This window comes from Gavialis gangeticus, unplaced genomic scaffold, assembly GCF_001723915.1.
Source record: "Gavialis gangeticus isolate Ggan-Ray unplaced genomic scaffold, GavGan_comp1, whole genome shotgun sequence".
Classification (NCBI taxonomy): domain Eukaryota; kingdom Metazoa; phylum Chordata; order Crocodylia; family Gavialidae; genus Gavialis; species Gavialis gangeticus.
The window spans coordinates 16,958,139-16,974,726 of NW_017729034.1; the positions used below are offsets into that span (position 1 = coordinate 16,958,139).

Consider the following 16,588-nt stretch of genomic DNA (forward strand, 5'->3'; position numbering starts at 1 on the left):
GTTTTAAAGAGCCTGAATGAAAAAGAAAAGTGTCAGTCCAGGCCCGCAGAGTATGCTGGGAAGCTTTCTAGAAGCCTTGTGACCACACAGCATGGAAGGGTCCAGAGATGTAACTAGGGTGGAGAAGGTGGTAGTAGCCAGAGCAGTGGCTGCTATTTTTGTGCCTTTTCTAAGTTGGCGCCCCAGGCTGGTGCCCCACTCATCCACTGCTAGTTACATTACTGGAAGGGTCTTGTCAAGTACCTCGCTGTGGGAGGGTACTTGGGGTGCCTGCCCCTTGAAGAAGTCAGGCAACCTGCGGAGCCACCAGCAGGTGAGGGTCAGGGCTAATTACAGAGTCAGGTGACCCAGGGGGTTGATAGGTGAGGCTAGGCTGATCAAGGAAGTCACCTGATTGGAGAAGAGCTGGATTTAGACAGGATAGAAGCTCAGACCCTAAGAGCTGGGCTGGCACTAACATCTTGGGATCTGGCATAGGAACATCACCCAGCAGGAAGGCTGCCACTCCTGAATGCCAGCAAGAAGAATAATATCTGGAGGTGTGGGTAGGATCTAAAGGTGGAGGAGGTTCCTGGGGGTCCCAGTACGGGGTCCAGAGTCCTGAGAAGGGGGCTGAGTGCCTGGGGCCTGTTGAGAGGCTGGTTGAGCCTGGAAAGAGAGGCGCTGAGTGCACAGGGGCCTGGTGACAGGTCAGGTGAACTCTGGGAGAGGAGCTGATAGTCTGTGCACCTCCTGAGGGGCCAGGTGAGCCCTGAGATTGGGGCTGAGTGTTTGGGAGACCTAGTGGAGGGTCTGGATGAACCCAGTTAGTGGGGCAGAGTACAAGGGCCTATTGAAGGGTCCGCACAAATGCAGAGAAGGAAGGGACTGCATTGGGGAAGACCTACGGAGGGCTCTTAGCCCAGAGAAAGGGAATGATCTATGAAGGGGCCTGAGAGGGTGGACCCACAGAGACAAGGACTGACAGCCAGAGAACTGACCCTGGGAATCTCAACTGGCCTGAGCAGGGCCAGGGTCCAGGAGGGACTGAAGGGTGAAACAGACCACGGCAGAGATTGCCAGAGCCGGGAGAGCCTGGAGTCTCAACTGGCCCGAGTCAGGGCCAGAGCCTAGGAGAGCCCAAAGGTCCTTGGGTGGCCACAGCCAAGAGGAAGGGGTGAAGGGGCATGCAGCCTGGGATGACAATGGCTGGTGCTAGGCCATCTGAAGAAGAGGGGTGAAGGAAAGGAGTCTGGGAGTGAGCTGGGGGCCAGAGATGGAGGACTCAGATGGGAGATGGAGCCAGGGCCAGGAGGCCTGGCTGTTAGCAGCCCAGGAGGGGTGTAGGACATCTAGGGGGAGCTCAGACAGATGAGTAAGATCAGGAAGGCCTGAAGACTGGTCCTGGGTAAGAATTGAAACTGTACCCTACTGGGGCTGGTTAACATGGTGGGGCTGCCTGTGGCTGGGCAGCCTCCATGAAATGCCACACATGGGCCACTCCAGGGAAAGGCAAGGATAGGGCACTGGAAAGCCTCAGCTCCTACTGCCTGTGGGTTACCCTGTGGATGGGGCAAAGCTAGGGGAGCTCACCCAGACAGAAAAGTACTTGGTCAGGGAAGACTGGGACCACGTGGGTCCAAAGGCCCAGAAAGGGGCCAGGAAAGACCCAGGACCACATAGGTCTAGCAGCCCAGTGAGGGGGCTGGGGAATAGAGTGCATCCCATGAAGCCTAGTGGGACCAGAGGGGTCCAGTGGCCCAGCGAAGGGCAGGGAATAGAGTGCAGAGCTGGACAGGTCTGAGAGCCTGGAGAGCGGCTGGGAAAATGGAGGACTAAAAGGGTCCAGGATGAGAAAATAAAAGGAGCTGGCAGCCTGGAGAGGGGTTGGGAGGGTGACTGAGGAGCCTGGTAGCCATGGGAGTGGTTGTGCAAGACCAAGAGGTCTGAGGGCCCAGAGAGGGGCTGAAGGAGAAACCAAAGAGTCTGGCAACCTGTGGGGGGCTGAGAGGGAGACTGAGGGGTCTGGCAGCCCAGGAAGGGGCTGTGTGGAGAGGCCAAGAGGTCTGAGGGCCCAGAGTGGAGCTGAGAGAGGCTGAGGGGTTGGAAGGCCCAGGGAGGGGCAATTGGTAGAATGTCTGTAAGGATGCCATCTGTGAGGCATGGGACATGGTGTAAGGAAGGTACGGAGCCATGCAACTGGCCCATAAGGCCAGGGCCACAATCCAGGTGCTCATTGTAATAAGACCAGGCTAGCCTCCCGCACTCTGTATAACAACAAACATCAAGGTGTGGTGGGCAAGTGCTGGGCAGACTGCCCCTAAAGCAGGGTATCTCCAAAAAAATGTGGAGGTACCCTGTGACACATACTGCTCTAGGTTTATCTTCCCAAGTAGCCCAACCAACCGGCTAGAATTGGTGCTGCCTGAAAAACCTGCAGAAATTACCTGCCAAGAACGAGGCATGTTGAAGAAGGTTATCGATAAGCTGTGTAAGTTCCTGCCCCTTGAACAGTGCCTTCAAACTTGACTCCTTGTCCCTCCCCCTACAGCCAGCACAGGGGAGGGGAAGAAGCACCTTTTGGACTCTTTCTTTGAGGGCTTCACTGGTTTAGCACCAGTTGAGGGGAGCTTTGCCAAAGCACATTGCCTGCCCCCAGTCTCTCCAGGATAGCTTCAGAGCAAACAGACTAGCACAGACAGATAACCTCTAGATAGTCAAGTGGCTTCCTCATTAGCACATTTTCAACAAAAGGGGCCATGTAATTCATAGGCTTATTAATAACCTAATTTTTGTGAAACTTTACTAGATTTTAATCAATAAACTTTATATTTATACTGCTTATAAAAATGTAATAGAAAAAGCCCCTTGTTTTAATTTTCTGTCTCAGCCCTGAAGTCATACTGCCCTGTAGTGACAAGTAGAGAAGCTCAGGTCATACTGTGAGACTGTCACTTGGCCCTTATTGGCCAAGCACCAAATCCCTCTCCCTTGGCACCAATACTTTCTTTAATGTCATTAGGAAGATGCTAGTAACAAGTCTGGTGTGTGACGCATTCGCCAGCACCTTGCCTAGCTCCATGTAGCAGGGGGCATGACTAGACTGTTGGCTTGCACACTTCTCCCTCTTGTGCTTTGAGCACTCACAGCAGGGAATTCTGCCTCAGTGAACACCCAGCAGAGCCAGTTGCTAGAGAATTACCCTGCTGCTGTAAATGTTCCCCACATTGTGTCTGAAGTCCTGGTGCTTGTTGTGTTCAGGCTCCTGTCACTTCCCCAGTTAGCTAGCAGTACATCAGGAGGTCATGCTGATAGTAGCCATGGAGGGGTTATTCTGGACTGAACTAATCATTCTGGGTAAGTACACCATAAGGAGTTAAACACTGAAGAGGGGGATTAAATAGCATCAGCAAGTTGCTGGGCAGTAGAGGGCGGAGACGGGTACAGAAGGGCTGGAAGACACAGGAACAAGGAATCATGGGATTGCTGCTGAAGGACAGCTAGTGTTCAATCCACAAAGCTCATGACTACAATGTAACCACATAGTACATTAGGCATATACATAGATGGGCAGCAGATGAGATAGGTACATAGCCAGAAACTGAACAGACTGAGTGGGCTTGGGAGGCCAAGACTTGCCTTAGGACACAAGGATAATGGTGGATGGTTGGTTGGTATGGGTGTGAACATGAGCCACAGCTTGTACCTAATAATGCAATTGGTAGGCATTGTCTCAGATAAACATATAAAGCTTATAGCTTTCATAGGTAAATACAGGCAGCCCCAAATCCATCACACATACTAATGAGACTGTCAGCCACTCAGATAATTGCACAGTTACTACACGAGCAGCAGACTGTGCAGTTGTTACTGTGCAGTCATTTAGTACTTGCATAACCAAGCACAGTAGTACATGGTGTTACTACACAGTACCATTCTCACACGTTCTAGGTTGGGTTTTTTTACGATACTGAGCAATAGCAACAAGCTGCGCAGTAGCTCATTACTACTGTGCAGTACCGTCACCGTCATGGTTAGTGCCCCCAGTGTTACTGCACAGTAACATCTCACGTAGATGCTCCCAGTCTTCTCTTTATCTCCAAAATCACTGGCTGCCTGGATTTCCTTCCCTTCACACCCATTTATGACCGTCTCCCATGAAGATTCTGTATCCTACACTCTATTTAAATTAATATCACAAGTCTCTTAGAACCTTTTCTGGGACAAATCTCAGGGCTGGGGCACCATGCCCATCTTTGACCCCTCAGTAGCTATTTAACACTATTAGTCACTCCAAGCTCCATCACCATCCTAGCCATATGCAGCAGGCTGGTTTCCTAACCTGTGCAAGGACCAAAATTGCTTCCAGGTGGACCTTCATGCATTTATGGAGGGCACTGCTGCAAGGAAAGATCCAAGGAAAAGGGCCATGCTTCCTGCTACAGAGGAAGGCAAAATCCCCACAGTTTGTACTAATCTGACCATGGGGTAAAATTCCTGGATCCCAAATGTGGTAATTCATCTGACATGGAGGGAGAGAAAAGACACTAGGCAGAAACTTCTGGATTTTATTCCCAGCAGGTGCATTGACACAACCCTGTCAAAATCCCCAGCCTTGGCCGCAGCCACCACCCAGTGCTTCTGAAGAAGACACCATCCCCTCCACCGCCCAAACAAACAAACAAAAAAACCCCAACTCTGGCACCTGTAGCAACAGGATGGGGAAAAATTCCTTCCTGACCCCAAGTGGCAACCAGCAAAGCTCAGAAGCCTGGGAAAAACCAAACAGTCCCCATTCTGGTTTGTAACATGGGGACAGAAAGCATAACTCTAAATATCGCACCATCCTGCTGGAGAATCAGAACTCCCCTTTCTGTATCTCCATCATAAACTAATCCCAGCCCCTTCAATCTTCTTTCATAACTAAGCTGGTTGTGGAGCTCTGCTTCATACTCCTGCTGCTGGACATAGTCTTTTCCAATATCCACCTGTTCTAGACTACAGAACTCCTTTCATTATCTCTCAGAAATATAGGGGGAGGGAAGCTCCTGGGTTTCCCATGGTCCCTCTCTACAGAGAACTCCAGGCGTGGCTACTCCTAGATCATCCTTTGCCAAGACTTATTGGAAACCCCCAGTGCTGGAGATTCCACAACTTCCCTAGGCAGTCTGTTCCACTGTCACTTTTCTAACAATGAGTGTTTCCTTGTATCCAGTCTAAACATACCGTGCTGCAACTTTGAGCCATTGGTCCAAATCCTGACCTCTGTGTCAACAGAAAAAAGGTTTCTTCCTCTTATGTGGATTCAAATATTTTCCATTACCACAAAGTGGATGAAAGGAAGCTTGATCTCTGTGGAAGAGGTCCAGAGAAATCCCATGCTTTGGGGCTTCTGCTGGTTGTCTGCAGGGGCCAGAATTTCATAGATTCATAGATTCATAGAATTTATGTATTTATTTTTGCCCCATGCATGTATTTTGGGTTTAGGGATCTCTTTTCACCTTCCTCCACACTGAACATTGGCCATGACTAGAGCCAGGTGTCTGGTTGGGATCCCCTGGTGCTCCTGCTGGCAGCCTCTCAGATACCTAACTGGTGAGTCTAGATAACATACTCAGGGTTAACAGACATCAAATCTGGGATCAGGAAGGATTTTTCTCTCATGTCAGATTAGCAAACATTGTTGGGGTTTTTTGCCTTCCTCTGTTGCCTGGGACTCCCAGGATCATCTGAGCCTATTTTAATTTAATGTAATGCCATGGTGGTGGCAAGGCATTGGTGGTACCCTTTTTCTCCCTGCTTTCTGAAATGCTATAGAGGTTTTTATAGGATGCTTTGAGGCTATGGCATGTGAGAGGGGTCAGAGTGGATGTTCTTGTGGACCCTTTGGACATGTGCTTTTCCATGTGCTCTGAGTGGGGGGGCGCTTTCATTAGGGCAGCTCCCACAGCCGCTGTAATTAAAGTGCACACAGTATCTCACATATCAGCATCCCCATGCTTCAAAATGGCGGCAGGGGCACTTTAATGCCTATTTGATGAGCTTTAGTTAAAGTGCCCCAGCTGCCATTTTGAAGTGCTGAGGCACAGATACATAAGACACAGAAGCTACTGGAGGCTTGCTAAGTAGCACACTCAAGCAGACTCATTTAATCAAATAATACAGTGCAGCGCAGCAGCCTTCTAGCATGTCTACAGGCACCATTCATAGTTGCCTATGAGTACCGGAGACTGGATTCAATGGTTTTCAGAGTCTTCTTCCTGTGTTCCTGATATCACACTTTCATTTTGCTGTAGACACACCCAGAGATTAAGGGTCCCTGAACCGACTGCAGTAATCCTGGTAATATCTCTTCAGAGTCACACAGAGAGGGATGTTCCCTCACTGTTCCAGGAATTCAGGACTTGGGGTAGTACTTTGGAGAGGAAAGTCCCCATGAGTAAACTAAGACAAGCACATTTCCAGTAGGTCATTGACCCTATTGCCACCCAGTCTTTTGTGTGTGCTGCGGAAGTCTGATGATGACCACGCTTTGAGGTCTGGGGAATGCAAGAAGCACCACAGTGACTTCCTCTTCTCTCAGTTCAATTTAGAGGTGTGGATCTGTGAAATAACTCCTTTTCCCTCAGAGCAACTCTTGCTGGGGATCCAGCCAGTCTGTGAAAGAGCACATCATTACAAAAGGTTGGAAGGATAGGGATGGGCAATGTGAAGGGTCATTTCATCTGGAAGCTGCAGGGAAGCCTAGGTCTAGCCTAAAAAACAGAAGACGAAATGAGACGACATAGGCAGAGAGGTGATTTAGTGATTCTTTAATGCCATTAGATAATGTGTGATGCAGGAAATATAAAAAGCTGAAACCTCTGAACCTCTATGGTTCCAGTGACAAAAAGGTGCAGTGCCTCTTTTTCTGATGATTGGCCAAACTTGAGGGTTAGCAAAGACCCTGTCTTGTTCCCATTGATGCTGCAGAGCTAACATGCAGATGATGAGGCATAGATAGCTCCTCTCTGAATACCAAGGAACAGAGAACTTTATGGGAAAGGATGAAAAGGGAGCCCTACCCAGAATGTTCTCTGCTCCTGCTCTGCTACTTCAAGTGGAGACTTGAAAGACAAAGACCCCTCCCTGATGAAGCTACAACGGAAAAGTCCATTTGTTCCTGACTCCACTCTGGCACAATTAGTCAGATGGCTTATTTTATGCAAAAAGTGAATAGGATCATGGTCAGGTAGTCTGCTTTGGCAGCTGACCCTCAGCACACGGTAAGACTGGCAGCACCAGGGGGTGGAAAGGCTCTATGTCTGTGAAGTTACAGTCTTTTCATACTGGCTTATGGTCTCTCTGATCCAGTCTACATAACGTACCACCTTGGTATAAAGACCATAGGTACCACACTTTGGTCCCCAGGAAACCAGGCCAGATACATAGTATTTTTCCTCATTATGGGGATCTTGCATAGCATAAGCCCCACCACTGTCCCCTTCGCAACTGTCTTTCTGGCCAGTCCCAGCACAGATCATGTTGTCTGTGTATTGGAAAGTGCTGGAATCAACTGTGTCTATTTCTGTCTTCACAGAACGGCATTTTTCCATGGCTACCACAGGAATCCGTGCCTTGAAGAGACGCTGGACTCTTACCCGATTCTCTGTCCTCCCCCAACCAGCTATGTAGCCCAGAACCCCAATTTGTGGCTCATACTCAGGGGATTGTTCAGGCAAGCAGATAGGGGAGATCTTAGGACTCATCTTCACAGGCTCCTTCAGCCTCAGCAAGGCAATATCATTATTAAAGTCTGTTCTTATTCTACCCTGTATGTCTTTCTTCTTCCAGAGAGGGTGAATAAATGAATCCTCTACCTCCAGATGGGTGCCCTGATTCAGGAACTGTTGGCCGATATTAATTACCCCAGCATACATTTCAGGCTTTTCCTTGTCATCCACCACGTGTGCTGCAGTCAGCACCCAGCGGTCAGAAATAAGTGCCCCACCTGCTCGTGGGTCTCGAAAAAAGACTTGCCAGGGGAAGTTGCCTTCTTCAGCCCGGGTGCCCCCAAAAATCCTCCCTGTGTCTTGGATCGGGGCACTAGGAATGCCACAGACTAGAAAAAAAAGGGAAAGGGAAAGACCAGGTTTGGAAAATAATGGTTGCATGTAGTACACTGCTAAAAACCCCATAGGCCCTCTTCCCTGTTACTCAGAACCATCTCCGGTTCTGAGTAACCTCTTTCTATGGTTATTTTATAATATAGAACAGGAGCAGGCAATTATTTTGGTTGGAGGGCCACTTCATGAGTTTTGGTGAGCTGTCGAGGGCTGCAAGGGTAGCCCCACCCCTTTACAGGTGCCCCAGGACTCTGCCCCCTGCTTTCCAGCAGAGTCCTGGGACCTGCATGGCATGGGGCGAGGAAGGCAGCTGGCTCCATCACGTGGGGCTTCTCTCAGTGGTGGTGGCACATGAGTGCCAGGGTGCTGCACATGCACCGTGGGAAGCCCTGCACAGTAGAGGCAGGCCGGCCTGGCTACACTCTTTGCCACCATGTGCGGCACTTTCTGGAGCTGCACACTGCCAGGTGACAATACCTGTGTGGGCCATAAACACCCCAAGTACCCATCACCTGCTGCTGTTGCTGTTGCCAGCAGCACGGGCTGTGCACCATGGAGGAGCAGTGCGTTGAGGGGATGTCCCCACATCCCTCATCCTCCCTCACACCCCACAAATGCCACGTGCCCACACCCTGCCCCACAACCCCTGCAACATACCCTATACCCTGCCACGCACCCAGTCACACCCCCTCATATGCCTCCCACACCCTACCATATACACACCCCACTCCCAACCACACTCCACAGCCCCCGCACACAACATACAGGAGTAAGACTTCATTTTTGACTTATTATGCAATCACCTCTATGTACACTATGCAAACACAAATCATGACAAAAACATTCTCTGTAATAAAATTAAAATATGTTCTAGTAGGCGTTCAACTTTTAGTATGACTTTGTTTTTTTCTGGTTTCACTATGGCAACCCCCTACTCCCAAAGGAGTACTTTTGTGGGCCAAGGGGAGGGACTTCCAGTGGTAAATGTCAGGAGTTAGGGGAGGGGCTTTTGGTCTCAAGATGGCAACCAGGGTAGGGCACCTGTCAAGGAGCAGGGCTCTTGCGGCTCACCAAAACTCATTAAGCGGTTCTCCAGCCAAAATAATTGCCCACCCCTGGGATAAGATGTATTCTTTCAGCACCTTCCAGCTCATACTCATTACCAGCTGTACCCAATATTCATTTAAGAGGAAGGATTTCTTTTTTAAGGTTTGCTAAAAGCCTTACAAAGAATTAGATCAACAAACCCCAGCCTTTTTGAGACTTTATATGTGAATGCCAGATATGTATAAACCAGATGAAACTATGTGTCTCTGATATTTTACCTCTATACCCTTTTACATTCTTAGTGTATATGCTCTATAATGTAAGGTCCTATCTTTAGCATGGTCACTTCTGTAGACAGATGGTGAGTCTTTTTTATATAAAAAGGTATAAACATTTTGTTTGCTCAGAGTGAGAAGGGGAAAGTTAAGGTTCTTCTCAGTATCATCATAACGTCTGTGGCTTTCCAGTTTAGGCTTTTTATTAAATTCCAGTTGAGAAACCCAATAGGTGATAGAGAAGAAACTTGAGCATAAATGATGGCTAGGCCTGCAAAAGCACACCTATATATCCATACAGACACACACACACACACACACACATGCACGCACACACACACACACACACACACACACACACACACAGTCCTTGGTGATACCTGGGACACAAGTTGGCAGCTCTGTTCCCATGTCTTTGCTGACCCATCTTCCACTGGCTGAACACTGATAAGCTCCTAGGAAAGCACAGAAGTATAGAAAGGATTTCAATACAAAGCATCATGTGGATGTGACCAGGATATCTGGGAAGTTGGTTCTGTGGGGCCAGGTGACATTACTGTTTAAATGTGACCAACCTATGCATTTCCAGACTAAACACAGCTCTGTAAGCAGAGAGTGAGCAGTCCTGACGCATGCAACCTCCTGCCAATATGCCTCAGTCACTACGTTGGAGTGACCACTCCAGCAGAGAGAATGGTGTTTGTGGCCCATTAAGACCATTACCTGACCACTGACATTGCTTAGCAAAGGAAATGATTGGTGCCAGTTGTGGTGGTGGTTGCTGTAGTTTAGACACTTCAAAACAAAACTCATTACTAATGCACTGCATACAGACCCCTACAATCAGACACCTGGAAATGTATATGCATACAGTTATTTCATAGCACCATTGAATGCAACCTTAGTCCTTGGGGTGCTGCAATGTGGGGGGCTTTCACCAGCCTTATTCTGATATAGGCTATACTATAGCCTCCCTAATGGCTCTACTGCAGCTCCTGAAGTGTTATACTCAAGACAAGGCTGCGACATAGCAAACAGTACAGTCTCCACTAGCTATAGTGGAAACTCTCTACCCAGTCCCATGAGGGAGCCTTATGCCAAGCAGTCAGAATACAGCTCTTGAAACAATGCTTTTTCTGGGGCCTTTATTCAACGGCTACTGTGGCTAGTGAAATGCCTACCATCGCCTCTGGTTTTCAGGGAATAATAAGGCTTTTCACAGACATAGTGAATAACAGCTTTGTAGTGAGTCTCCTCAGATCCCGATGAGTAGATGACTCTGCCATTGTTAACAGGGTCAGGAATACCACAGTCCACAGCTGCAGAGAAGAACCAAACAGGTGTTAATCATAGGGGCTTCCACATCCCACAGTCCATTCACTTTGTACAAGTAGGAGCAGCTGCAACTTCCCACATACTCCATTAGTCATCATTTCACCCTCGATCCATTCAGCAGCCTTATGCCCCATTCCTCAAACCCTATAGTATTACTATACAAAGATATGGACTGACATCTGCATTCCCAGGGCAAATATAGCCTACTAAGCAGTAGAGTGAGCTGCACAGATGCAGAATCCCCATAAGTCACCCATTCCTCTTAGCTGGGGCCAGACTGGTCAAAGGTCCAAAGCCTCTCTCCCAATCAGCTCTACCATAGAGAAATAGGTCACTTACGGACACATTTGAGGTTAGAGTTGCTCCATTCTCCATTATGCTGACACATAGAGTGAAAGGTTCTTAGGCTTCCGCGTGGCTGTGCAAAAGAAGAATACAGCCCATGTCATGTACTGGGAGGGCAATGTAACCAAATTAAGCTTTTCAGTAGTGGCACCTCACTAAGGGATCTTCAAAGTACTGCTGGGGAGGAAAGGGGCTCTCTGCAGAGGCATCAGGTACAGAGGGAGGCAGAGCACCAACCTAGACAAGTCCACCGATCTAAGCTTGTGTGGGGTAAGAGACAGACTGGATCATGGAGGACCAGTGGCCTTATTCTACAAAAAGAATATTCTATTTCAAAGCCACTGAGAGCATCCAGTCACTTCTGAGCTGTTGGAGGAGACCCCATCTGTACCAACAGACCTGTGCTCAAATTTACATACAACATATTCTCTCCCTGCTAGGTTTATGGGCATTGACCTTCAGCTTCCCAGACAGGAAGTAAGTGGAAGACACTGTAGGGTGTATGGGAGAGGCACTTTGAAGTTAACAGCATCCTCAGGCTGTGTAATGGGAAGGGGAAGTAGAACTGCACTGTGGAGCTGGATGAACATACATTTTTGGTGCAGCTTACCATTACAACCTCATAGCCTTCTACACAGGTCACCGTCACGTAGTCCTTGAAGATATAGCTGTCCTTCCTGGGGTCAAGAATGGAGTTGGGGGTGACACTCTGGCCACAGGGTATGGCTTTGGGGAATAAAGAGATAAGTGACTGATTGTTCTGACACTTACTCTCATTCCAAATCCCATCCTTCTGTGCCCAACACTGAGGTAGGAACACCTCAGCCAAAACAATAGGCATCCATTCATTCACACACCCATCCATCCATCCATCCATGTAGCCAACAGCCAGCCATTTGGTTAATCAATAACCATCCAGCTAAGCAAGCATCCAGCTGGCCAGTCACTAGCTGTGAAGCCACTAACATGCAAGCATGCTGCCCCTGTCATGCACCTCACCACCTGGTAGGAACCTTCCTCCCAAAACAGCAGAGTGGGTGTTTACTCACGGTCTGCATAATAACGTATTTTCCAGCCTTTGCTTTGCCCTGTTCTGTCTGTTCGGAAGATGACGTCCAGAATGTTGCTCCTGGTTTTAATTTCTGAAGGCCCTGGGAATCTGGTACCACAATAGGGACCATAATGCTGTTTTCCAGCGATGAACTAGGAAAAAAGAAAACAAGAGGAAATGATCAATACCAAAGACGGAGGAAGGAGGAGACAGAAAGAAAAAGAACAGGACTCTGAGAAGACACTTCTTTTTGTGACAATATAGTTGGGCTTTAATGGTAAGGGGGTGGTGGAGGTAGGCATGAATTTCCTGGCGAATCGTGACTGGGGCTAGTGGGGAGCAGGGAACAGTGAGCATGAGAGGAGGGGAAATCTCTAGGAGAACAGGGTAGGGTCAGGAATGCACAGACCACAATTATAAAGGCCTCCTACATCTATCCCACCACCTACTTTTAAGCTGTCATGGCAATTCCCTTCCGAGTCAGCAGGTTCCACATCAAAGTCCCCATTCCGGATGTTCAACACCACCCGGTAGCCTGGCTCCAGGGCCACGCGGTACTGACAGCGTGAATTCTCTGGGTACAAGTTGGGGTAGTTGGGGCTGGTGATTTCCCCAGACAGCTCGGTGAACACACTTCCACTGCAGTTCACTAGGGTTGAGAGGGAAACATGAGCATGGGACTCAAGAGGAAAGTGGTCTGGATCTTAGGGGACAAGACCCCATCTTCCAGTCTATCTCCATTTTCTCCTCTCACCTGCATTATCATTTCAGAACACTGCATCAGTGAGATAAACTATAACAGCCTCCCAGTAGAAGTTGTAGGAGCAACAAAACCAACTGCTTTTAAGAACGAGCTTAATAATGTTATGAAAAGGATTATATGACATGGTTGCTTGAACAAGAGGGAATTGGACTCAATGACCCAGGGCATCCCTTCCAATCTATGTCCATGTGTTCCCATTCCCCAGATACATTAGTTTCCCAGATGATGAATCAATTTATTATTCCTTGTTATATCCCATTGTTTCATTTTCCTCCCCCTCTGTTAACTGCAGCTCTTTCTGACTTACCATCCCTTGCAGATTTCCTTAACAATCTCCCTGAGTCCCATGTAAATGGAACATATACTGCCTCCTGCTGTTGGGGACAGCACATGTGGAGCTCTTACCCGAACAAGTTTTCTTGTCTTCTTGCAGGAAGTAGTCTGGAGGGCAGGAGCAGAAGTAACCACCAATGTAGTTATTGCAGTAGTGGCTACAGGCCTCTTCCACAAAATCTGTGCATTCATTCACATCTGCAGGGATTGAAGTGAGACAAGAATGAGCCAAGTCTAGAAGAAGCTGGGGAAGGAGGTGAGAAAGTGTTCTAAAAAGTCATGGATAAGAGGAGAGGCTGAGCATCAACACAGGGTGCTGCATGGCCCCATTCTGCCGCAGCTGAACACTTATAAGGCACTGCTCTGAGGAAGCCATTGTTGCCAGCCATCCCTCCTTTCTGCCAGCCCCAGGAAAATGGGTTGAGTCTCATATTTACAGGCCCCTCTACAGACTAGGAGGCAGTCCCAGACTTACCCACTGCAACATAGTAGGCAGCAAAACCAGTGAAACGTTGTTCATTGGAAAAGTCTGATTGGAAGGTCACAGTCAGAGAGTTGTAAGGAACATAGAATTCCTCCAGGATTGGGGAACCGGGGACACGACTTGTCTTTCGCCCACAGAGAATGCCCTCAACCTGGTAACCAGACAGAATCTGCAGAAGGACAGACATGGAAGTCTTGATTCACTAAAGAAATGTGTATGATTACCACTGCTTGGTCTCACTGGTCCAACTTCAGCACACCCCTGTCTGCACCAAGCTTCTTAGTCACTATTAGTTATCAGTAAAACTAAGTGCGTATCGCCTGTAGCTGTGGAGGATTTAACTGTGATGGAGTCATTTGTGGCTTAATGATTTGGGTGCCAGCGTAGATAGAAAAACAATGTTGTCCCTGGCTCAGATAGCCCCCCTTCACCCATGGCTCACTGGCTTACAATGGGACTGGGATAGAAGGTTATTACTGGTGGCTGGGAGGGCATATGTGACAGGAAAGAATGAGGGAGGGACCTTGGCTGGAAAGAACATAGTGGGGCAGAGAGGACTCAGCAGACAGCTTAGACTCAACAACTGAAGTATCTGGGAAATGGAGCTTACAGCCCTGCTTCAAACCTGTAAGGGGAACAGATGACCAGATGGCACTGAAACCATATTAGTTTATGACAATGGTAGTGTGGATGCCAGGTAAAACCGAGCCAATTTGCCCATGTCTGCTGTAGATGCACTGAAACATTTGTGCTTTATCAATTATTGGACCAGGAGGGACCTGTCATTGTCTGCTTCAGTTCTAGACTCCCATACACAGCTGTACAATGACCCTCTGTCTTTCCCCATAGGGCCCTTCTGCTATTATAGCCCTGGGGTATGGACACCAGCTCTGCTGCTGCTCCTCCTCAGGCCTGCCCAGATGCCCTGAATCCCTGATTAGGAGGCAGGTGTGTGTACTGCACCTTGACAGGTGGGTGGATGTGGTACTATACCTTCACAAAGTCATACTCGCAGTCCTGAGATGGTTCAATGTCCAGGTGGGTAAAGTAGAGACGGATGCCATATCCTAAGGGAACTGTGACATTCCAGGACTCATGTGCATCATTGGGATATAACTGAGGATAGTTGGGGGATAAGATCTCACCATACATGGGAGCTGCATCATCTCCAACCAGGAAGAAGCAGAGGATGAGGCACCTGGGAGAAAGCAGTGGAAGGTGATGCAACACAAGTTCTGTGTGTGTGTATATATGTAAGTAGTTAACAGAAAAGGTGTCAGATGGTGGCTCTCAAGAATATCTTCTTGGGTTTTGTTGTAGCAGTAAAACTTGCTGTTGCAATGTGTGCAAATGGCTCCCTCTTATAGCCCTCTACAGCAGGGGTATGGCACTGACTTTGTTCCCTGCTCCAGCCACCCATCTTCTGGGAACTCAGAGTGCAGCAGTTGCTGGACCCAGGTTGTCCTTGCAGGAGACCTACATCCTCCCCCCCCACTCCAGCTTAGTCCTCATTTCCTGGGGGCTGCAAATGCAGCAGGTACAGATAACAGGATTGGTACAAGAGTTGAGGAAAGAAATATGATTCATAAAATTAACTTATGAACAATCCAAAAAGCCCCTTGTATTTTCTGTCACTCACCACATCTGCAAAAGTTCTGTCCTGTTTTCGTCCCAAAAATCCTCAGAGTCTGAACTTTGGAGCTATGGGACTAGGACAAAAACAATAGCACTGATTAGTGTTTGCGGTGTGTTTGTGCAGTCGGTGGGCAGGACAGTTATGGCCCCAAAGCACAAGGAACATGCCAAAGGAGCTGCGTAGGGAGCAAACTTCACAACCCATCTAGACAGCAACACCTCCTGTGCCAGCAGCCTTGGGGAGGCATGAGGTTCACTACAGACAGAGAAAGGGGTGTCCGTCCCCCTACTGAGTCACTGAAATGCACCCCAGGAGCACAGCATCTCCAAGCACTGTTGTAACATTACAGTCAGCAGTGACTCAAAGACAGAAATTGTTCCCAACTGACTCACTCCCACCCCCAACACACCTTTCCCAGTAAAGCCCCCCTTACATGCTGTAGCTAGTCACAGCACCTGCTACTGCATCTCCCGGTAATGCAGTGACTGGCCCCTCCTGATCCAGGCAAGCCAAACGAAAGTGTTTGGGAACATCTGCCAGGCTCATTTCTAACATTTATGTGGAGATTTTACCTTCTCTCTCCGTCTCTTTCTCTCCTCTCTCTCCCTGTCCCTCCTCTCTTCTTTCTGTCTATTCACAGCCTCCAAACCACATCCCAGTCCCAATCTTTGGGCATGAGAGAGAAGGATGTACCCCTTTACTGGCAATGTGGGAGCACCCCCTGCTGGGGGGATACAGCTTTGCAGCCTCCCCTCCTCAGCCCAGGCGTTTTGTTTACCAGGCTTGCGCAAAGACTGGAATTTCCAGAGCTGGTTGCACAATCCCTTTGGCCGAGCCTGTGGGGCTACAGCATGAAGATCTGGGTTGGATTAACCTAAACAGCTCTTTCGGGGAAGTCAGATGACTTTTGGGAAAAGCAAAAGCAAGGGAAATTCCAGCTGGTGGGAGTTTATCTTTAATCTCTTTGCAATTCCTGGAGGAAGCTAGGAAGGTGGGCAAGCTAGGCAGCAGCAGAACAGCCACCACAAGCATGCTGCTGGCAGCTGTTGTGCCTCATCCTACCCTTGGAAAACCCTTAAGGGAGAAAAGGGGAGTTCGGTTTCTGTGTCTTTCTTACCAATGGGTCTCTCTGGTTGAGGCTGCAATAAAAGGCATGCTAGTGGCAGTTGTTCTGCTGGGGAGTGGTTGTGAGGTAAACACTTGTAGTGTTTCAATCTGTGGTGAAAGCCCACACA

General features: G+C 48.6%; 1 protein-coding gene across 1 annotated transcript; it reads right to left on the bottom strand.

The window, feature by feature from the left end:
- Positions 1-6,774: 6,774 nt before the first annotated feature.
- Positions 6,775-16,080, bottom strand: C1S (complement C1s). Its single transcript, XM_019527616.1, has 12 exons — positions 15,926-16,080; positions 15,357-15,426; positions 14,711-14,915; positions 13,709-13,886; positions 13,306-13,431; positions 12,587-12,786; positions 12,136-12,289; positions 11,697-11,812; positions 11,081-11,159; positions 10,588-10,725; positions 9,787-9,861; positions 6,775-8,080 (listed from the first exon to the last, which is right to left on the bottom strand). Exons 2-12 carry the CDS (start codon positions 15,359-15,361, stop codon positions 7,278-7,280), a joined length of 2,079 nt encoding a protein of 692 aa, XP_019383161.1. The 5' UTR covers positions 15,362-15,426; positions 15,926-16,080; the 3' UTR covers positions 6,775-7,277.
- Positions 16,081-16,588: the final 508 nt, after the last annotated feature.